A 24854-nucleotide genomic window follows, 5' to 3' on the forward strand; every position below is an offset into this window, starting at 1 on the left:
ACAGATCAAGAGCTTCACTTAATATTCACAACAAACATCAAAATGGCGATAAAGTGTGATCTCTGTGACTTTGATCATGGCATGGTTGTTGGTGCCAGACAGGCTGCATTTCAAAAACTGCTGATCTCCTGGGACTTTCACACTCAACAATCTGTACAGCTTACACAGAACGGTGTGAAAAACAAAAAATAAAACATAGGTAAGTGACAGTTCTGTGGGTGTAAACACCTTGTTAATAAAAGATGTCAGAGGAAAATGGCCAGATTGGTTTGTGCTGCCAGGAAGGTTATAGTAACTCAATCACTCTTTACACCAGTGGGGAGCAGAAAAGCATCTCAGCATGCACAAAATATCACACCATGAGGTGTCTGGGCTACAAAAGCAGAGGACCAAATACACACAGCTTCACCACTCCTGTCAGCCAAGAACAAGAATCTGAGGCTATCATCGGCACAGGCTGACAGAAACTGGACAGTTGAAGATTAGAAGAAAAAACACCCTGTCTTTTTCCAGTCTTCAACTGTGCAGTTTTGGTCAGTCTGTACCCATGATAGCCTCAGGTTTCTGAGCCTCAGCGTGCTTATTTATTTATAGACTTCCTGTCACCTCAGACCAGTCTGGTCATTGTCCTCTGATCTCTCATCAACAAGTTGTTTCAGCCTGTTTTTTGCACCAGTTTGTGTAAACTCTTGTAAACTCTGTATGTGGAGATCCCAGCAGTTTATGAAATACTCAAACCAGTCCTTTTGATATCAACATCTATGCCACGATCAAAGTCACAGAGATCACACTCTTCTTCATTCTGATGTTTGCTGTGAACACTAACTAAAGCTCTTTTGATATTATGCACAACAATTTTATGCATTGTGCTGCTACATTGCCACATGATTGGCTGATTAGATAACTACATGAATGTGCAGGTGTACAGGTGTTGTTATTAAAGTGGATGGTGTGTGTGTGCATACTGTATATGATTGGGATATTGTGACGAGGCACTTTTGTGCATAGGTGTTTTATTGACAGTGCTCTTATTTACAGTCCACCAAATGTGCACAAAAATATGTACATTTGGTGGACTGTAAATAGGATCACTGTCAATAAAACACCTTTGCACAAAAGTGCTATTGCGGCCTTGCCATCAATTTTCTTGTGTGGGACCATTTTTCCATCATGCCTCGTCATAGGTGGTGTCATTATGTATGCAACTGGTGCGTTAATCTGCCCTAGAGCGCACCCAATGGTAGGGAAAACTGGAAAACGGGTGGATAGTGGATTATATGTGTGTGTAAGTGTAGTGCTGCCACAATCGTGACAGAGCTCTGTCACAGATATGCTTTGAGCCAGTCATCTAGCCATCACAATTTGGCCCTTGTCAAAGTTGCTCAGATCCTTACGCTTGGCAATTTTTACTCAAGAACACATCGTTAGAGAATTGACTGTTTACTTGCTGTCTAATATATCCCACACCTTGAAAGGTGCCATTCATTTTACTTGTCAGTGGTTTTAATGTTATGACTGATCAGTGTGTACGCACACACACATAGACACACATACACACACACAATCAGCAAAAAAAGAAATTTCCCATTTTCAGGAGACTGTATTTTACAGACAATTTTGTAAAATCCAAATAAGTTTTACAGATTTTTATTGGAAAGGGTTTAAAGAATGTTTTTCATGCTTGTTCAGTGAACCATAAACAATTATTGCATTGTGTGTGTGTATGAGCAAAGAATTCTGTGAAAAATTGTCTTTATTGTTTAACCTTTTGATCTTCTGTTAAATAAAAAAAAAATCACAAAAATACTTTGCTCTCATGGATATCAAACAATTGCAAACAAAGCACAGGTTTATCAAAAAATATCTTTCTTAAATATAGGTGTGTAACAATTATTGGCACCCTTTTGGTCAATACTTTGTGCTACCTCACTTTGCCAAAATAACAGCTCTGAGTCGTGTCCTATAATGCCTTATGAGGTTGGAAAATACATAGAAAGGGATCTGAGACCATTCCTCCATACAGAATAGAATCTCTCCTGATCCTCTAAATTTTGAGGTCCACGCTGATGGACACTTTTCAGTTCACCCGACAGGTTTTCTATGGGTTTCAAGTCAGGGGACTGGGATGGCCAGGGCAGTAAACATTTTTGTGTTGATTTTACTGTATGTTTTGGATTACTGTCCTGCTAGAAGATCCAACCATGGCCCATTTTAAGCTATCTTAAGCTTATCTATTTTAAGCTATCATGGCCCATTCTAAGCTATATATATTTGGGGGGGGGGGGGGGAGGGGGGGGCAACTTAGGAGTGAGATAAGTATTCACAGAAGAGGTGGGTCTTTAGCCGTTTTTTGGAAGATCGTGTCCGGATTGATGTGGGAAGTTCATTCCACCATTGAGGGACGGTGAATTTGAAGGTTCTGGAAAAGGACCTTGTTCCAAGGGAACATAAACCTCACGGAGCGTGGTGAGGTAGGGAGGTGCTGTTCCAGACAAAGTCATGTATGTGAGCATCAAGGCCTTGAATTTGATGCAGGCAGCTACAGGAAGCCAGAGGAGGGAGATAAAAGGTTTTCATTTAATATCTGTTGATATCTGAGTCCATGATGTCATGAATCCTAACAATGTCCAGGTCCTCTGTCAGAAAAAAAACAGCTCCAAATGATTAAAGAGCCACCACCATATTTAACCGTGGGCATGAGGTACTTTTCCATATGGATTCCTGTCTGTGTGTGCCAAAACCACTTCTGGTGTTTATTGCCAAAAAGCTCTATTTTGATTTAATCGGACCATAGAACCGGATCCCACTTGACATTCCAGTAGTGTCTGGCAAACTGAAGATGCTGGAGTAGAGGCTTTTTTCTTGAAACCCTTCCAAACAACATGTTGTGATGTAGGTGACTTTGAACATATATATATATATATATATATATATATATATATATATATATATATATATATATATATATCAGAAAAAAAAATAAACATACCTTTTTCAGGAGACTGTATTTTAAAGATAATTTAGCAATCCAAATATCAAAAAGGATTTAAATGATGTTTTTCATGCTTGTTCAATGAACCATTAACAATTATATATATGTGTGTGTGTGTGTGTGTGTGTGTGTGTGTGTGTGTGTGTGTGTGTGTGTGTGTGTGTGTGTGTTAATCAATAAATGAAACACTGCAATCATTGGTAAATCACTGTGGTATACTTTGGATCATGTGTGTTATAGGAAATAGCATGCCCCAGGCCATATCACAACATCTCAACAGGGATTATTTTCCTATAACAGCAAACACCATTTTGTTTTATTCCTTACTTAAATGCCATTAATGCTGTTTCAGTAAATGAAAATGCACTGAAATGAATCATGTTGGAAAACCTATTAATTGTTACCATGTGTGGCAATTGAGACCACAGATTCTCTCTTAAAACCAATAGTAACACCCACCTGGATAGCTCTGGCTTGTGATGCCATATAAAGATACCAATACAGAGGATGAGAATGGCCAGCAGAAGGGATGTTAGAACACCTGCTATGACTCCTGTAAAATATGTGTTTACAGTTAGCTATAAATAGTTTGGAGTTACAAATAGGTGACAAATTAAAGGACAAGTCACCATTACATGTTGCGCCAACATGACTCATCAGTACAGCTTAAATGCCATAGAATATATTTTACAAGTCTCTGGAACTGTACTGGAGAGATTTACTGTACACAATTCTTCCAAAAGATATTCCCAAAATTGTTCTTTTAATGATTGTAGTGTAGGCACAGAACCACTGTTTTTCCTTTAATGTGTCACCTGTCTTTATGTTTCTTTAGGATTTTTGTATAAAACACCCACATGCTCAGTCTCTCTTACCTCTTGGGTCAGTCTGACAGGTAATTGAAACTGGGACACTCTGCATAGGCCCAGAGAGTGCAGACACAGTAAGGGTGTACCACTGGGCAGGCAGCAGTCCATCGATATACAGTCTTTCCCCTGTGTGACTAAAAGTTTTGCTGCTCATGTTGACCTGTACAGCCGTCCTACCTCCATTTGGACGATCCCAAACAAGAGTTAGTCCATAGCCTCCTGATGAATATCGACAGTGTAATCCAGTAACACTATTTGGAACTAGGTAAGAAAGAGTCACAGTAAATACAGAGTCCATACAAAATTAATAAAAAATAAATAAATATTGCAATCAGTGTGTAAAATACTGGCCTAATTAACCTGTTTGAGCCCAGAAAATCAAAAATTGGTTTAGAAGGGAGTCCCTAACAACCTTAGAACATGTTATGGTATTAGTCAATGAATTTTCATGAATTTTTTAATGAATATTCATGAAAATATTAGTAAACAATAATAATAATAAATGTCAAAATGTGAATTAAAAAAGGTTCTTATGGTGTTTTATTTTAGCCCAAATTACCCTTAAAACCCAGCACTGTTCTGTCACAGGGTGGCACTGTATTGAACTGGTCAATTATGCTGTTTTTTTCTACCATTGTTTATAATGAATAACAATTTCTTGCTACACATGGCTTTAGCACCTCTTCCAAAATGGAAAAATGAAAGCTCTCATTGAGGACATTTTGGGTTCACATTAAAAAAAAAAAAATTCAAATGGGTTAAATAAGTATTAAATTGCACACTGTATCGCAAGTGTCATGAACAATAGCTGTTAGGAATTTTGCTGGTCAGATGTATACGGGTACATGGTTTATTTATTTATTTTATTTATTTATTTATTTATTTTTGCAGGATGTGTAGCCTATTTGTGCATGATGCGATTCGTCTAGTACCCATACAGAACAGTATGTTATGTATTCATAATTGGTAGTATCCAAAACTGTTAATTTATATTTCAAGATATCAGAGAAATACTGTACTTAAGTGTTCAGCACACACAGGGATGCCCTGATTACCATGGGGTATTTCACCAACTGATTGCAATATACAGTATAGTATAGCATTTTTTTAAGCAACAGAAGACATACTGACTAGTGACACTTTGAATGTTGTAACCTCTACTTTCCACTCTTTTAAATAAGAGAATAAGTACAATTCAAAACAAACAAACTTAGTGAAAAATCAGGTAAATAAACAAGGCAAAGCCAATACTTTTGTTTTTGCTATACACTGACAACATTTGGGTTTGAGATCAAAAGATGAATGAGACTATTGAGCAGAATTTCAATTCAATTCAGTTGTGTTTGTATAGCGCATAACAATGGACATTGTCCCAAAGCAGCTTTACAGAAATTTCAGTTTTCATTTTATTTTCATATGTACATCTAGAAGTGTTAAACAACTTAGAGCATGGCACCTTTGGTGGCAGACCACCCAATTTTTAAGTGAGCAAAAGTATTAGAATAGATAATAACAGGATCCTTATCAGGATTGGCCCGGAAGAATGCTGCCTCCTCTGTAGCAGTCCAAATGCAAGTCTCCAGCACATCTTGTCAAGTTGCAAGGTTGAGCTCTCCCAAGAGTGGTACAGGTGGTAAAATGATCAAGTCCTGAGCAGATTGGCAAAGGGCTTGAAGGGTCATAGACAGGTCATAAGTAGAGGTCATCGTCCGCCAGTGTGTCAGCACATCCAATATGTCAGAGAAGGTGGGGGAAACACACGTGTCATGCCAAGAGTTCCATCAAGGATTTCACCTAGGACTAAAGAATGAGAGTTGATCTTGGCAGGAAGCTCCAGCTTCCTAGTGAGATCACCAACACAAGTCTCCACCCTTATATAGAGATGTGGTACAGTGGTGCCAAGACCATGCTCCTCATCAAGCCAACTGTCCCATGGGAGGAAGGAAGAGAAGCTGCTTTGAGAGGAATTACAAAAATCTTACTGTTGAGTGTAAGGAGGCTGGCTGGAGAACCATCTAGTATAAGTAGGATGTCTTGGCTTTGTTAGAATATCAGCTGTTTGCCTCCTGAGGGATATGGGAGTAACTGGAGTAAACCAGTGGAAGGCCCTGAAAGACCTGGCTGAAGAGTCAGAGAATAGCAGCTTTTGGCTCTGTGTGAGGGGAAAGGAGAACCAGAGGTCTACTTGCAAGGGGTGGCAGGGAGAAGTCCATGCAACTGCTTCTCCACCAAGAGACATTCCAGGTTTAAAAGAGCGAAATGTTGTTGAGTGGTGGTACCGGCTGACAACCCTGCAGCTGACCTGTGCCACATGGAACCAGTGGTACTGAGCATGCATTAATGATGCCAGTGGGGCCTATATGGTTTTGGTTACAAAAGGTTGAGAAAGCTGAAGGAAGAACGGGAATCCTATGGGCACTGGTGGAGGTGTGAGAAGCAGTAATGCCATAGCAGCTCAACATCTACCCATGTAATTAATCTTAATATTTGGTTCCATATCCCTTGCTTACAATAACTGACATCACCTGTTGCATTTCTCTTTTATCTTGCTTTTCCAGGCTTGTACTGCAGCTTCTTTCAGTTGTTGTTTGATTTTAGGGTGTTTCTCCCTTCACTCTCTTCTTCAGGAGGTGAAATGCATTTACAATTGGGTTATGGTATGGCGATTGACTTGTCCAGTCTAAAACCTTCACCTTTTTTCTCCTGATGAAGTCCTTCATTGTGTTGGCAGTGTGTTTTGGGTCATTGTCATGCTGCATGATGAAGTTTTTCCCAATTAGATTGGATGCATTTTTCTGTAAATTGGCAGACAGAATGTTTCAGTAGACTTCTGAATTCTTTCTGCTGTTATCATCATGAGTTACATCATCAATAATAGTTAGTGAACCTGTTCCAGAAGCAGATTATTACTGTTGATGAATGGTTTGCATCTTGTGGTATGGCCTCTGTATTTCTGCTCTTGAAGTTGTCTTCCAATTGTTATACCTTCAGCCTTGCCCTATGGAGGCTCTTGGTGATGGCAATGACTTCTTTTTTGGTTTTTCTTCACAGCTCTCACAATATATGTCATCAACTGCTGTTGTTTTCCTTGGCTGACCTGTAATGATGTCTGGTTGTTAGTACACCATTGGTCTGTTTCTTTTTCAGGACATTCCAAATTGGCTCTGCTCAATGCTTGTGCAGTGGCTCTGATTGATATTCCCTCTTTTCTCAGCTTCATAATGACTTGCTTTGCTCCCATAGCTAGATCTATGGTCTCCATGTTAGTTTATCCTTTTTAAGAACAAATGCAGTATTCACAGGTGAAACCCAAGGCACAAACCTAGAGTAGACATTCAGAGCTATTAATTTTTTAACAGTCAATGAAACAGGGCAACAAGAAACTCCTGTCAGTTACTTGTTCCAGTAGATAACTTGAAAAATTGTTGGGTTCAGACAAAAGGTGCCTTGTTCTAGGCCAGGGGTGTCCAATCTTATCTGCAAAGGGCCAGTGTGGGTGCAGGTTTTCATTTCAACCAAGCAGGGATTGTATAATTACACTGTCAACCATTTTGCCACAGATATGCAACAAAATGTGAACATCAGCCATCTATCCTGACAAATTCATAATGTCTGGTCCACAATAACTCACATGCAGCTTTCACCAGTAGACCTAGCCTAGGCTGCAAAGCTGAAAAGAAATTTCTAACACAAGATAAATAAAAATCAGTATTGGTCTGGTAAACAGGAGGTGAAATGGATAATACACTGTGCTTACCTAATGTCACCTAATATCAACAATGAGAATAACAAATGACTGTTGATGACTAGCCAATAACCATCAACAATAATTAAGCTATAAGAAAACATTAGAACAAACTACTATGGAACGGGATTAATCTTGTCATTCAAAGCGTGAGTCACTGTCATTGAACGGTCACTGTAACATACATGCTTAGGCCCACTGAATTGTTCTTGGGAGTCCATGCAGTTAGCCATGTAAATTCCCTTTTATGATTTTATTTACTGCAGCATGAGAAACAGGCCAAGGAAGATAGACTTGGGTGTACCTGTGTGTGTGTGTGTGTGTGTGTGTGTGTGTGTGTGTGTGTGTGTGTAGCTTTTGCTTTGTCTTTGTTCTTTGTTCAACAAACATTAACATTTGTTGTATGTAAATTGAAAATTTCATATGACCATGATTTTATAAGTTAAGAAATGTTTTTACTGACATAATATCATAGTTTATCTTGGATGTTTTTTAATTCAATCAGATTAAATTCTTAGAGGGGGATTTTAAACTGTCATATGGTCATGTTACAACGTATCCCTCACATTTTACAATGTGCCCCACCTATGGAGCACGTTCTAACATTTCACTTCTCTTCTTTCCAGTTAAATAATGAAAAAAGTTTTATTCATAACGCAAGACCAAATATTTGTACCAGACATTCGTAAAATTAATGTAAAAAAAGAAAAAGGCTTTGAACCCTAAGTACTTTTCCACAAACTTGAGAAAAAAAAAAGTGTTAGGTTGTTTCCCTGTGTGCACTACTAAATTTCATATCCTATGTATTGTTTACAGATGCTATGGTATATTTTTAAGTAAATGGTAAAGTAATCAAGGTGAGATCCAATCATGTATAACCAATGTATAAGATATGAGAGTAATCAGTACATTAAATAAAGAAACTAAAATCAAAGAAAGACAAACTAATGTGACTCTAAATTGTGAAAAATCACTGAATACACATTCCTCACTTATGCAGTATATCCTTTTCTTCTAGGCTTGCTCTGTTATTACTCAGTAAAAACTCTGTAAAAACCCTCTTTAAAAACCCCTTGTACCTGTTATGACACATTGAGTCTGTTCTCTGTATATTTTTTAAGTCTGTATCTTTTTGCCAATCTGATGTTGGTGATTTTTTAAGATGTACTGTTGAAATCTATTAGGTTAATCAGTAAATTAAAAACTTTTTTTTTTTTTTTTTATGCTGGCTGAATTCACGCCACAATTATAGATAAGGTATGAAGAAACTAACAATTGTGGCAAGAAGTCAGAAGTGTGATTAAAATAATAAAATGGGAAAACCCCACCTAATATGTTCATTGTTTTGGTATTATATAAAAGCATGAGCCTTGATTGAATTTGGCAGACATCTCTGCTTTTTATTGTTCAATACAGTCTGATTTTTGGCATCTCCTTGACTTTGAGAATTTTTTTTGGGGCGGGATGGGGGGGGGGGGTGTTGGTTAAGGAGATTATCCACCATATAAAATTGGATTGGAATGGAGCCAAAGAGGAGGGGGAGGTCGCATTGGGCTGACCAGACAAACAAGCCGGCTAAAGAAGGTAAGCAATTTTGCTTTTAATTAAGTTGTTTGTGTGATCTGCTGTGGGTCATCCTGGGGCAGTAAGAACATTCATAGGCTTCTCCAAATTAAAGACGTAAATTGAGAGAGGGGTCTCAATCTCAAAAAAGTGTAAACTGCATGCAGAATATATTTTGCTGTTAACAGGGCCTTGATGTATAACAGTGAAATATAAAAAGGGCACAGTGAAGACTACAGAGTAAAAGAAAACAGAAAATAAAGACTAAATGAGAATAAGAAAGAGCTATTTAAAAAGAGGGACTTAATTTTTATGTGCTATTGAGACATTCTAAATAATTGTTTTGTAGACTTATCCTACTAAAGGTATGCATGATTGGGTGTGTGGCCTTGTGTCTGTGGGTAAGCCTGGGAGTGTGCAAGTTTGTGTATGTGTGTGTGAGTTTTGCTAAGGCTCAAAATATTCAGGAGATTGTTGATTCTTAGTGTGTAATTAGAACTAAAAATCTAGAAATTGTTTTTGTAGATTGTTTGGACATTCTCCTAACTGGTGTCATTGTGACCCTGATGAAGAGACCCGATCCTTGTTGTGAATGAATACATCTGTGAATGAATACAAGTCTAGTCTAGATCTTAACCTCATATACTCTATTCTTCAGTTCCACATTATTGGGATCATTCAGTAATACTGCTAGAATTTGACGGGTTTAGATTAGCATACACTATAGAAAGTCCTAGAGTAGAGGAATTCTCTTCTTTCAAAACAAGGATAATAAGAAAAACAATTCAGAAAGGAGGAAAGATTCATTTTTACTGCCTGAAGTTTTATTTTTGCAGACATCAGGCTAGAGCCCATTTTGGATAACTGAGCATATATGAGTATAGAATAAAACAAGTCTATGAGGTGTAATTCCTTTGATTACAGAAGCACATTAAATTAAGAACAAAAGTTAAAGAATAAGAGAATGAATCAAGTAATATTTCCATTTTTGGAAAGAGAGGTCTTGTGTAGATAGAAGGAGAATAAAGCATCCACTGACAGAGCAGAAATAGAAAGAGTATTTGGTATGGTTAACCAGAATATTAAACATAAGAGATGTGGAAAACAAGTGGTCATATGTAAAAGTTAGTCTGCCTATTAGTCTGTTAGTCTGCCTATTGATCGGCTGGTCGCACCTTATCTAAGAATAGGTGAAGAAAGAGGTTATGAGCAAGGAAGAGGAGAAACAGGCAAAGTTATAAGCAGTCCTGAGACTGAAGTATCTCCAGCATTAAAAAGGTAAGGATAAGGCAAAAGAGAACGGCAGAAGGAGAATTAACATTGGAGGAGAACATCACCATAAGAAGACTAGTAGTAACTATTATACCAAAAAGTGACAAGTATAAGGGGTTGCTTTGGACAGCATTAAACAGTCCTAGGATTTGGGGAGAATAAATTAAGGGGTGTGAGTTGCATACATTTTTACCCTGAAAATTGAATGGAAATTCAGGAAGAAAACAGGGAACAAAGACGAGTATGCATATTACAAGAAACAAAAGGGATAAGAACACATTTCTGGAAGAAAAACCTGGTATGAAGATTTATTAGGGAGAAGGCATTCCCTAACTGAGGAAATGATAAATGCACTGTTAAGAAGCATAACACAGCTTACAAATTTAGAGAAAGTAAGAGAGGAGTGGCCATACATAAACTGGGAAGGAATAGTGGGTAGAAACTGGAAGGCATCCATTCTGGGTGACAATTGTGGAACTAGCAGAGTAAGATCAATTACATTGGGTAGTAGTACCAGTAGGCTTATTGGTAGATATTTACCTAGATTTGGGAGCGCAACAAGGATTTGAGAGTGGTAAAGGAGTAACTGGAAAACAGTTAAATAATCCTGAAATTGAAGTCTCAGTGGTATTGGCATCCGGTGAAAAGACCAAAAAGACCAGACATAATAGGACTGACATTGAACAGGATTTTAGTGACTTTTATTCATGATTGTGACAACGAGCCATCTCCTAGAAGGTTAGGAGAAGGAAGCCCTAGAATAAAAAGGGCCAATCATGACATCCACACCTGTAGCGTTGTCGGGGACTAGACACCCCTTGTGCAAAGAGGTTATAGAAAATCTCTCAAAAATAGTGTTTCTTTACAAAGTGACATCGCCAACTACTGGCCTGGCATGCAGCATATTTAGTTGTTTTTTGAGGATCTGTGTGAACGGGGATCTTTTTGACAAAATTTTCATTTATACGCAAAACTTTTCAAAAATGCAAAGGAAAAACTTTTGAGTTTTTAGTACATCGTTGTCGTGTAAACGTACTTTTAAAGTTTGTTGACTGGTTTAGCATGGTTGCCGAGCCCTGGCCTGTGTAAGGAATGATGGCATTTAATTAGTTAACTTATACGTCAGCCATCTTGATGTGTGCTGATTGGTTATTTGTGGTGACGACGATGCATTGCTGTTGAAATCTGTCTGTATTAGTCACTGTTATAATAGCGGACAAGTAGTATCAAAGTGGCGCGCTTAAAAGAAATCTAAAAAATGAGAGACAAAAAGGCGAAAAGGAAGCACTCAGTAAAATGTAAATGATCACTGGATTTTTCACATCTGTGACACCACAGCCTGATGTGCAAGCAGAAAACAACCTGCTGGAAGAAACCGCTGGAGCTGATTTGACTTCACAAGCAGGACAGTCCATTTATGGATCATCATCTCTTCAGTCAGAAGCCGTTAGCTCATTGGAAGAAATGACAACTTTTTCAGTGACTGAACCAGATAGGCCTACAACTCCTACAGATTCTTTAGCAACCAACCCAGCTTGCTGGGGTAAAATTGATGAGTGTGTGAGCTTACTGGGTGCGGAAATATCCAGAGTCCTGTAAAAAATAATGATGCGAATGTCAAAGCCTCTGAACATTTCAATTTCAATTTCAATTTTATTTGTATAGCGCTTTTTACAATAGACATTGTCTCAAAGCAGCTTTACAGAAATATCAACATGATATACAGATATTAAAAGTGTGAATTTATCCCAACTGAGCAAGCCACTGAGTGGTGACGGTGGCAAGGAAAAACTCCCTAAGATGTTTTAAGAGGAAGAAACCTTGAAAGGAACCCGACACCGAAGGGAACCCATCCTCATCTGGGTAACAGCAGATAGTGTGAAAAAGTTCATTATGGATTTATATTAAGTCTGTATGGCCTTAGGAGCAGCCGTAGTCCCAGCAGTCTGGAATTACATCACTACAAACATCAGAGATTGTTTTCCCAAACTCATTTCAAACGCAAGCATTTGAATGGTGAATACTTGGCAGAGAATGGCTGCTATACTCACCTTCCACCGATTGTGAATTTTGTTTTGCTCGCTGCCTTTTCGCCGAGGGTGATGGTCAATCACTTTTTAATGACTGAATCAGACGCTTTGCCAAGCACAGGAATAGTGATAGTCATCGAAAGGCAATGTTAGTTACAACAATTTATCAAGGTAATGGGTGATAGAGTGCTTTCTGAAATCACTGCCAAAGTGAAAGTGGCAAAGTACTTTTCTATTATCATTGATTCAACTCCCGGCATGACGCACATCGACCAGCTTACATTTAACATAAGGTATATTTCACCCGAGGGCCTTGTTGAAGAGCGATTCTTAAAATTCCTCCCTATAGCTAGCCACACAGGGAAGGCACTGTGTGATGCAGTGCTCACAGTTTTACATAAGATAGACATAAGCATCAGTAACTGCCTTGTATAGTGCTAGGATAAAGCTGCAAACATATCAGGAGCGTACAACGGACTGCAAGCTCACATCAAAGACATTAATCCATTAGTAGTATGGGTGCTGTGTGCCGTGCACACACTGAATCTGGTTGGAATTAATAGTGTAAACTGCTGCGCAGACACTGCAGAATTTTTTTTTACATCATACAAACTTTGTTTAACTTCTGCTCCAAATCCACAGCTAGATGGAAGGTGGTAACAGCAGGATTGCAGTCTAATGAAAACCACCGCATTTAAATTTCTCTCTGACACCAGGTGGGCTGCACATGCACAGGCCACCAAGGCACTCTGCAGAAATGATGACAATATTCAAGAATCAATGATGAACATTGCAGAAGACAACAGAACCTGACATCACAAAATGATGTAAGGTCACTGCATTAAAAAAATGGACAAACTTGAGCCTGCTTTTCTTTGCACTATGTGGAATCAAGTTCTCAATTGCTTTCAGGGGACAAGTGTTACATGACAAGCTGTGGAGCTGGACCTGTGCAATGCTGCCAATTTGGTGAGGTCACTGCAGGAATATAGGAATATATTGTTGGTTTGAGTGATTAATTTGATGTGTTTGAGGCCCAAAAACAATGTCTCCCAGAGTTTCAGCAACATACAAACAAGACCCACAATGACAAAGCAAACACAAGACTCATGTGGGTGAGTCTGCAACACCTGATGTTGACTTGTCAGGAAGAGAAAAGTTCTCATCTGGTGTGTTTCTGGTTGTGATGATTACCATTTTCAGTCCTATGATGACCTCAACAGCATTTTCAGCATTTAGTTTCCTAAACAACATATCTACCCTCTCTGCAGAACATCTGTGTAAAAATATGCATATCTACAAAGGAGATACCACACTGACCTGTGAAGAAATTTTGTGAAGAAATCATCTAGTTTAAAGACTTCATCTGATATGAATAGCCATCATCTACAAGGGAACTTTTATTTTGCATTAGAAAAAGAAAACTACAGACCATCTTCCAAAATGTGGATGTTGCTCTCAGACTTTACCTGACATTACCAGTCATGAATGCAAGTAGGGAGCACAGTTTCTCCAAAATGGGACTAGTAAAAAATAAACTGAGATCCATAACAGTGCAGTACAAATAAATCATCTCACTCTGATGTCAATTGAGAGTGACATTCTATGAAAAGTGAATTTTACTGATTTTATCAAAGATATCCTGCAAAGAAATCCAGAAAACGCCACTTCTAACAAGTATGCCACATGATGAGATGACAGACAGTACATACATGAAGTCAAAACTTGATTACCTATTTCTCTTTAGCATGTTGTTGTTTGAAATGATCAGCCTCTGTATCCTTACACACACACACACACACACACACACACACACACACACACACACACACCCAATCACTCTCATTCTTTATCTTGCACTTTTTTTCAGTGTGTTATTTTGATATCTTCTTGCAACTGAGAGCACTTCCTGTATTATATTGTATTATAATTTCTAATAAGCTAAATAATCTAATATTAACCATAAAATGTTAACTAAGATAGGCATGTTACATATAAAAAAAAATTCGTTTGCTAGAGTAAACAAACAGCTGTAGGTACCAACACTAATGATCTTTAAAATGCCATGATAATGAGAGAGGAAGTGGTCATTTACTTTTCTGTTATAGATTATACTCAAAAATTGCATGTGATGGGATGTAGTCATATATTGGTGTGAGTCAGCCTAACACTTTGTATACAATCTAAAAAATGTCAGTACTTATCAAGAACAGTTATTTTTAAAGATCCGTGCACTCCGTATAGACTTTGCTGTTTATATGTTATAGAAATTCTTTGTTATGACTGCAACCTTACCTAAAAGGTCTTAGTGTCTTTCAATATTTTTTATGTCAATTATTTTTTTCATTATTCTGCCCAATAAACAGTTGTTTATTGCAATGCACAAAAGTCATGATCACTTTGAACTTTTATTTATTCACTTATTCCTCCATTTATTTATTTATTGAAAAAGGTTTTTCAAGCTTCAATCAGTTGTCATATAAATAAATGATTCCGTTTTTGACTGGGCTTATGTATGATGTGTAACAAGTTAAATAGTTCAGTGTTAAAAAGAGAGTTAAGAGTATTTATTTTTTGCTGTTGTTCCATTTTGATGTATTGATGCATTTATTCAAGCAAGTATAACGCTGATCAGTCATCCATTAGGATGGTCTCATCCCTGCACTCTGGGATGGATTACTTTAGTCTCCGCCCACATACCTGGAGGAAAATGCGTTTTTTTTTTTTCCATTCGAGTAAAGCCCTCGTGGAAGTAACACCGACCGTCATGTTTGTGGCTTATTTCTCCTCTATATAGATAGGGGGACAACAGATGCATGTTGTTCTATGTGTTTGTGTTAAAGTCATTTGAAGAGGAGGTGGGGCCCGAAAATGACTAAAGTCTAGTCGCCCCCATCTCCCTAAGTCCGGCCCTGATGAAGCCCCTTCTTGTCATTAATTTAAAATGGGCAAGGCAATGTGGAAGTGTTAATTACCAATTAATATTTTAAACAAAATTAATCCAAATAAGAATTGTAATAAGTACTCATCATGTTCATTATTAACATATTTCTTCCACATTGTTAATTTATATACACCAATTAATTAATAATAAAAAGGATAACTGCAACATTGTGAAATGGCTGCTACATCAACCCACAGAATTTTACATTGTTACTATTTGGAAACTGCAAACTTCATATCATTAAGGTCTGTTGTCCTCCTGGTCCTCTTGGCAACCTCTTAGCAATAGATTAATTCTCTTCTTTCTGTATTTCCAGAGGATGGCACCCCTTTGGTCCTGCTTTGAAAATTAAATCTCCAAACTAGCAGGTAATCATTATGCACAATCTAATATCCTTCAATCTGAATCAATGCACTCACCACCAACGTACAAAGCAAACCACACCCTTGACATCATCTTCTCTAATAACTCAATTATCAAACTTCATAGTACATCCTCTTTACACAGACCACTTCTTGTTCTCCACAAAACAGGGTACATCAAAATCACAGTTAAGTAAATGTGCAACAGAATAGATTAATTAGAGGAGCCTACAAACAGGGCACATGATGAAATGAACTTGGAAGCACCATGTGTTTTCAAAATATTTCTAATTGGTAGTATCACTATTAACTATTCTTTCATTTGATTGCTTTTTAATTTAAATATATTAATTATATTTTTAAATGTGAAGAATTTTGGTTTCTTCTTTTTCTAAATTTATATATATATATATATATATATATATATATATATATATATATATATATATATATATATATATATATATATAATTTTAGAGAAACTTCATTTTAAAAACGTTTCCCCCCCCCCCCCTATTTGTACAGGAGAAGTAAAAAAAGAGAGTTCACACTTACTAGTGACAGTAGTTAAACTGTGCCCCACACTCTGAACTCCTTTAAATACAGTGTAGAGAATGAAGATGTATTCAGTCCCAGCAGTAAGATCTTGGACTGTGTATGTCACTGCAGAACCTTCTTCTGAGCCACTGATGCTGGTGTTCTGACTATTGTAGCTCAGTGTGTAATTGTAATTGCTGTTGTTATTTACTTTATCCCATTCCAATATTAATGTAGTCTCATTGCGATTCTTTATAGTAATGTTGCCAACGCCATAGGGAGCTGTGAGAAACAAAGAGTTGAAAATTCAGAATGTGAACTTGGTAATTGCTATTGTCCTGTGTCACTTAATCATTCTGATCTCCAAATAGTCAAAAAACAGAAAATAAAGCAGCATCTCAACAATAAACAACTGTACAAATACATGAACTACATGACCTATTCGTTCATTTGATTGATCTTTAATTTAAATATACGAATTATATTTTTAAAAATGAAGAATTTTGTTCCTTTTTCCCTAAAATATTAAAAGAAATGATTAAAAGAACTGTTTGTACTGCAAAAGTTTCATTTACAGTTATTTAAATGTAAGTTTTACTGAAGAGAGTTCACACTTACTAGTGACAGTGGTTAAACTGTGCCCCACACTCTGAACTCCTTTAAAAACTGTGTAGAGAATGAAGATGTATTCAGTCCCAGCAGTAAGATCTTGGACTGTGTATGTCACTGCAGAACCTTCTTCTGATCCACTGATGCTGGTGTTCTGACTATTGTAGCTCAGTGTGTAATTGTAATTGCTGTCGTTATTTACTTTATTCCATTCCAATATTAATGCAGATTCATTGCGATTCTTTATAATAATGTTGCCAACGCCATAGGGAGCTGTGAGAAACAAAGAGTTGTAAAATTCAGAATGAGAACTTGGTCAGGGTTATTTCCCTGTGTCACTTAATCATTCTGATCTCCAAATATTTAAAAAAAAAAAAAAAAAAAAAAAAAAAACAGTAAATAAAACAGCACAATTCATCAACAACTGTACAAATACATGAACTACATGACCTATTCATTCATTTGATTGATCTTTAATGTAAATATATTAATTATATTTTTAAATATGAAGAATTTTGTTCCTTTTTTATTAAAATATAAAAAAAAATGATTAAAAGAATTGTTTGTACTGCAAAAGTTTCATTTACAGTTACTTAAATGTAAGTTTTACTGAAGAGAGTTCACACTTACTAGTGACAGTGGTTAAACTGTGCCCCACACTCTGAACTCCTTTAAATACAGTGTAGAGAATGAAGATGTATTCAGTCCCAGCAGTAAGATCTAGGACTGCGTATGTCACTGCAGAACCTTCTTCTGAGCCACTGATGCTGGTGTTCTGACTATTGTAGCTCAGTGTGTAATTGTAATTGCTGTTGTTGTTTACTTTATTCCATTCCAATATTAATGCAGTCTCATTGCGATTCTTTATAGTAATGTTGCCAACGCCATAGGGAGCTGTGAGAAACAAAGAGTTGTAAAATTCAGTATGAGAACTTGGTCATGGCTATTTCCCTGTGTCACGTAATCATTCTGATCTCCAAATATTTAAAAAACAAACAAACAAACAAACAAAAAAAAACACACACAAAAAAAAACAAAAAAACAAAAAATAAAGCAGCAAATTCATCAATAACTGCACACACACATGAACTACTTGTTCTTTCTCTATTGATCTTTAATTTAAATATATTAATTCTATTTTTAAATGTGAAGAATTTTGTTCCTTTTTTCCCCTAAAGTATTAAAAGAAATTATTAAAAGAACTGTTTGTTATGCAAAAGTTTCGTTTACAGTTATTTAAATGTAAGTTTTACTGAAGAGAGTTCACACTTACTAGTGACAGTGGTTAAACTGTGCCCCACACTCTGAACTCCTTTAAATACAGTGTAGAGAATGAAGATGTATTCAGTCCCAGCAGTAAGATCTAGGACTGCGTATGTCACTGAAGAACCTTCTTCTGAGCCACTGATGCTGGTGTTCTGACTATTGTAGCTCAGTGTGTAATTGTAATTGCTGTTGTTGTTTACTTTATTCCATTCCAATATTAATGCAGTCTCATTGCGATTCTTTATAGTAATGTTGCCAACGCCATAGGGAGCTGTGAGAAACAAAGAGTTGTAAAATTCAGTATGAGAACTTGGTCATGGCTATTTCCCTGTGTCACGTAATCATTCTGATCTCCAAATATTTAAAAAACAAACAAACAAACAAACAAAAAAAAACACACACAAAAAAAACAAAAAAACAAAAAATAAAGCAGCAAATTCATCAATAACTGCACACACACATGAACTACTTGTTCTTTCTCTATTGATCTTTAATTTAAATATATTAATTCTATTTTTAAATGTGAAGAATTTTGTTCCTTTTTTCCCCTAAAGTATTAAAAGAAATTATTAAAAGAACTGTTTGTTATGCAAAAGTTTCGTTTACAGTTATTTAAATGTAAGTTTTACTGAAGAGAGTTCACACTTACTAGTGACAGTGGTTAAACTGTGCCCCACACTCTGAACTCCTTTAAATACAGTGTAGAGAATGAAGATGTATTCAGTCCCAGCAGTAAGATCTTGGACTGTGTACGTCACTGCAGAACCTTCTTCTGAGCCACTGATGCTGGTGTTCTGACTATTGTAGCTCAGTGTGTAATTGTAATTGCTGTTGTTATTTACTTTATCCCATTCCAATATTAATGTAGTCTCATTGCGATTCTTTATAGTAATGTTGCCAACGCCATAGGGAGCTGTGAGAAACAAAGAGTTGTAAAATTCAGAATGAGAACTTGGTAATTGCTATTGTCCTGTGTCACTTAATCATTCTGATCTCCAAATATTCAAAAAACAGAAAATAAACCAGCATAATTAATCAACAACTGTACAAACACATTTACTACTAGTTTTTTTAATTGATCTTTAATTTAAATATATGAGATATATTTTTTTAAATGAAGAATTTTGTTCCTTTTTCCATAAAATATTAAAAGAAATTATTGAAAGAACTGTTTGTACTGCAACAGTTTCATTTAATGTTATTTAAATGTAAGTTTTACTAAGAGAGTTCACACTTACTAGTGACAGTGGTTAAACTGTGCCCCACACTCTGAACTCCTTTAAAAACTGTGTAGAGAATGAAGATATATTCAGTCCCAGCAATAAGATCTAGGACTGTGTATGTCACTGCATAACCTTCTTCTGAGCCACTGATGCTGGTGTTCTGACTATTGTAGCTCAGTGTGTAATTGTAATTGCTGTTGTTGTTTACTTTATTCCATTCCAATATTAATGTAGTCTCATTGCGATTCTTTATAGTAATGTTGCCAACGCCATAGGGAGCTGTGAGAAACAAAGAGTTGTAAAATTCAGAATGAGAACTTGGTCATTGCTTTTGGCATGTGACAATCATTCTGAAATGCAAATAGTCAAAAACAGAAAATAAAGCAGCATAATTAATCAACAACTGTATAATCATTTTCCATGCTTCTACAAAGTTCACAATCTAAAATAGGTTAAAATATTTTCCAAATCCTATTAAATCAAAAGTATTGTGAAATACAAATGTCATGACACACTGCAGTGACCCAGTTTCTTTTTTAGAAAGTCGAGACAATATTAAGGACTATAGATAAATCATCTATTCAAAACTGCAGCATAAGACATTTCACTATCCTTATAATTTGACAAATATTGCTACCTAATTGGATATTTGTTTAATTCAGGAAAGCATATCTTAAGAACAATTTTAAATAGACAAATGTCAAACTGTTCTTGAAAAGACATTTTACATGAGAATTATGGTTACGTAAAAGTACAACAGAATAGATTAGTTAGAGAAGTCTACAGACATGACACAGGATGAATTTAAATTTAAAACCCATTTCTAATCGGTAGCTACATCAATGAACTATTCTTTCATATTATTGTTTTTTTAATTTAAATATATGAATTATTTTTTAAATATGTAGAATTTTGTTCCTTCTTTTTCGGAAATATTAAAAGAAATCAATTTAAAAAAACGTTATCCTGTTTGTACTGCAACATTTAATTTAAAGTTATTTAAACTTAAGTTTAACTGAAGAGAGATCACACTTACTAGTGACAGCATGACAGTTGAATCCAGTGCTCTGAATTCCTTCAGATACAGTGTAGAGAATGAAGTTGTACTCAGTTCCAGCAGTAAGATCTAGGACTGTGTATGTCACTGCAGAACCTTCTTCTGAGCCACTGATGCTGATGTTCTGACTATTGTAGCTCAGTGTGTAATTGTAATTGCTGTTGTTGTTTACTTTATTCCATTGCAATGTTAGTGTTGTCTCAGTGCGATTTATTACAGAGATGCTGTCAACATCACTAAGAGCTAACAGAGAGAAAGAATTTGAAGAATTATGGTCAAAAAATGGTAAAAACTATGTATATTTGAGTGTGACTATCACAAATACAGTTGAGGCCAAAAGCTTACATACACCTAGGCTAAAGTCATTCAAACTCAATTTTCACAACCCACTGTCTCAAATGATGAGTAGAGATGGATCCAATTGCATTTTATTTCATTACACTTTAATGAGGGTAAAGCAGAGTAATCCAAAACATCAGGCAAAAAACAAGGTCAAAACACAGGCCTGGATCAGACGATGTACGAACTGAGTGTTTACTTCACAAAGAACATGTGGGCCTCCTCTCTCAGACATGTTATATCACTTCACAATTTTCAGTGGGATTCAGGTAACTGCTTTGAAAGTACCACTCCAATATATATAAAAAAGCCAGTTTTGGTGATCACTGGCAAACTTCAGTCTTTCTTTTTTATGTCGATGTTGGAGTATGGGCTTTTTTTTTCCATGACAGCCTTTTCAGGACACAGTGATGTAGGGTTCTCTTTATGGTGGCTGTGCATACTTTGGTTCCTTTGCTCTTGTCTTGTGGACAAGAGAAACTTGTCCTTCAACTGAACCTTCTGTACCAAAGTTTGCTCATCCCTGGGAGTTCATTTGTGCCTTCTCCCTGAATGATGCAGTGTTTGTGTGGTCCCAAGATTTTTATATTTGCATACAGAGATGCTCGTGGTACCAGATATTTGGAAATTGCTTCTAAGGAGGACAGAACTTGTGATAGTCCATAGTTATTCTTCTGAGGTCTTGGCTGAGTTGCTTGTATTTTCCAGTAGTATCAAGGGCAAAAAGCACCTAAAGGTAGGTCCTCAAATACAGCATCGGTGCACTCCCAATTAACTCTTAATTATAAAAATTGGACAATCAAAAGCATCTAAAAGTCATTAAATCCATTTCTGTATTCATACAGAGACAGTAAACTTGGTGTATATAAACAATTGACCCAGTGTGTCATGTAATGGAGGCACAGACAGAAGCAAATGCAGGTATGGCAGTTTAATGAAACAGCAACAAATCCAATAAGTTCAAAAGATCAGGTAGAACTCAAGGTACATAGGCAGGCAAGGGTCAATTGTTCAGGCAAACAGTCCAAACTAGGCAAGACAAGGTCATAAACATGAACATGGTCAAAACCATAATAAACAAACATGGTATCAAGGCGTGGTAATGACAGAAACGGAAGGCGACTGAGCATTTACTTCACAAAGCAGAACTCGGTTGGCCGCGTCGTCAATCTCGGGCGTGAGCAGAACTCCGTTGGCCGTGTCGTCAGTCTCGCTCAGGAACGCGAACCCGTCTCGGGAGGCCGCCTCGTCAACCTCGGTCAGGAATGCATCGTGGGAAGCCAGCTCTTCGACCTCGGACAGGAACACGGCTTGGGAGTCCGCCTCGTAAACCTCGGACAGGAACGTGGCTTGGGAGTTCGCCTAGTTCACCTCTAGCAGGAACTTGGCTTGGGAGTTCGCCTAGTTCACCTCTAGCAGGAACTTGACTTTATGCTGGAGCTCTGGAAATGAGACAACCTCATGGGTCTTGTGCTGAAGCTCTGAGGAGGAGGTCGCCATGTTGACCTCCAACTGGGGCTCTGCAGTGGAAACCACCTCATGGATCTCAGGCTGTAGCTCTGGAGCAGAGGTCACCACATTGACCTCCGGCTGGGGCTTTGGAGAGGAGGTCGCCATGTTGACCTCCAGCTGGAGCTTGGCAGGTGAGACAACCTTGTGGGTCCCAGGTTGGAGCTCTGGGGAGGAGGGCACCTTGTAGTAGGTCGTGAACAGCCTCGGGGGTTCATTCATGAGACTGGCCCTCCCCAAAAACTCATCCAGGTTGTGGATGTATTCTGGACCTCCAAACTCCTTTATCAATAGTCCCACAAACTGAGTTACATTATGAAGACCCTTTGAATCTGTACAGGCCAGACGCTCCGCCCACTGGTGTGCTTGGCCCACAAGCCGGTACAGTATGAACCCAGCCACGTCCTCTGGTCAGGCTTGGGGTGCGCCAGGCTCAAAAAATGTAATTGGCAGTTGAACAAAAAATATTCAGGGTAGCCGAAAAATCCATCGTATGGCTCTGGGAGATCCATGGCAACCCATTGAGGAAGCTTGATAGAGTTGAGTCTCGGTAGGGTGTTCCTTATTACCTTGGCATGAGGTCTCCTTTGCCTTCCTGCTGCTTCCATGTTATTGGCGAAGTATTCAGTCGCATAATGGAGGCACAGACAGAAGCAAATGCAGGTATGGCAGTTTAATGAAACAAAAACAAGTCTAATACGTTAAATGGATCAGGCAGAAATCAAGGTACATAGTCAGGCAAGGGTCAATTGATCAGGCAAACAGTCCAAACTGGGCAAGTCAAAGAGACAAGGTCATAAACACGAACAAGGTCAAAACCAGAATAAACAAACATGGTCTCAAGGCTTGTAATGACAGAAACAGAAGGCAACTGAGCATTTACTTCATAAAGAGTGAATGCATAGAAGGTCCTTTTAAACTGTGGTTGTGATTGTGCTGTGAATTCGATGCAGGTGTGCATGATTAGAATGATGGTGAGTGATCTGGGAATTGCAGTCCATGCCATGTTTGTAGGCCGCAGTGCAGGATGGGAATTGTAGTCACTGATTTGCTGTGATATGACACAGTCGAATTCTGATATAGTGAATTAAAGTGAAATAAATCTCTCTTAATTGATTGTTTTATAATTACTCCTGATTTTGGACAAAGTAGATGCCCTAATTCACTTGCAAAAAAGTATGGTAGCATGCAATGTTTGGACTATGAGACTATGTACCCAAGTACATAAGAGTTTTGCATAGTACTGTTTATTAAAACATGAACATGGTGATAAGTTTTCCCTTCGTGGGATCCAAGGGTCCAAACCTGTTCCACCATGACAATGCCCCTGGACACATAATCCATCCATTTTCAACCGCTTACTCCTTTTCAGGGTCACGGGGGAACCTGGAGCCTATCCCAGGAAGCATCTGGCACAAGGCAGGGTACACCCTGGACAGGGTGCCAGTCCATCACATACACACTCACACACCCATTCATACACTACGGACACTTTAGACACGCCAATCAGCCTACCATGCATGTCTTTGGACTGGGGGAGGAAACCGGAGCACCCAGAGGAAACCCCCGCAGCACGGGGAGAACATGCAAACTCCACGCACACACATGGCCCCAGCGGGAATCGAACCCCAGACCCTTCCCCAGGTGTGAGGCGAACGTGCTAACCACTAAGCCACCGTCCTGGGCACATAATGAGCTGCATAAAGATATGATTTGCCAAAGTTGGATTGGAAGAACCTGAGTGGCCTGCACAGAGGCCAACCCCCACTGAACACCTTTGGGAGGAATTGGAACATTAGCTTTGTGCCAGGCATTCTCAGCTGACATAAGTGCCAAACCTCACTAATGCTTTTGTGGCTAAATGAACACTAATCCTCATGTTTCAAAATGTAGTGGTAAGCCTTCCCAGCAGATTGGAGGTTGTTATAGCAAGAAAGAGGGGATCAACTCTATAATAATACCCATGCTTTTGTAACGGGTTAATCAACAAACACATATGGCTGTAATGGTAAGATGTCCACATACTTTTGCCATGTAGTGTGCAATTGAGCATTCTAAATGTGGCACAATTTGAGTCCTTGAAACTATGCTGTAACAATGAAGGCAAGAAAGTAATATATGCAGTCAAGTGTTCATAAAACCATTTTTTAAATGTAGTTAACAACTCCATCTATACAAGGCAGCTAATGCAGCCCGTTCCAAAAGTATTGGAATGGCAAGGCCAATTTGCTGTACACTGAATACATTTGGGTTTGAGATGAAAATATGAACATGAGAAAATAGATCAGAATTTCAGCTTTCATTTCCTTATATTTATTTCCTTACATTTTCATTTCCTTATATTATTTGTTTGAACCCACCCATTTTTCAAGTGATCAAAAATATGGGAACATTTAACTGACAGGTGTTTCTTGTTACCCAGGTGTGCCCTGTTACATTGATAGTTTAAACAATTAATAGCTATAAATGTCTACTCTTAGTTTGAGCCCAGGATTTTGCCTGTAAAGCCTGCATTTGTTAAAAAGTATAAGCCAACA

At 37.6% G+C, this 24854-nt stretch overlaps 1 protein-coding gene across 1 annotated transcript in view; it reads right to left on the reverse strand.

Annotated features, from left to right (window-relative positions):
* Positions 1 to 24854, reverse strand: part of ptprh (protein tyrosine phosphatase receptor type H) — an 85000-nt gene that overhangs the window by 19267 nt on the left and 40879 nt on the right. Inside the window, exons 3-11 of the mRNA XM_053611264.1 lie at positions 20449 to 20712; positions 19428 to 19691; positions 18839 to 19102; positions 18197 to 18460; positions 17554 to 17817; positions 16933 to 17196; positions 16333 to 16596; positions 3868 to 4122; positions 3452 to 3545 (exon numbers count right to left, since the gene is read on the reverse strand). Coding sequence (XP_053467239.1) covers positions 3452 to 3545; positions 3868 to 4122; positions 16333 to 16596; positions 16933 to 17196; positions 17554 to 17817; positions 18197 to 18460; positions 18839 to 19102; positions 19428 to 19691; positions 20449 to 20712 — 2197 coding nt within the window. The remainder of the gene's footprint in view (positions 1 to 3451; positions 3546 to 3867; positions 4123 to 16332; positions 16597 to 16932; positions 17197 to 17553; positions 17818 to 18196; positions 18461 to 18838; positions 19103 to 19427; positions 19692 to 20448; positions 20713 to 24854) is intronic.

This window comes from Ictalurus furcatus, chromosome 23 (genome assembly GCF_023375685.1).
Source record: "Ictalurus furcatus strain D&B chromosome 23, Billie_1.0, whole genome shotgun sequence".
NCBI classification, from domain to species: domain Eukaryota; kingdom Metazoa; phylum Chordata; class Actinopteri; order Siluriformes; family Ictaluridae; genus Ictalurus; species Ictalurus furcatus.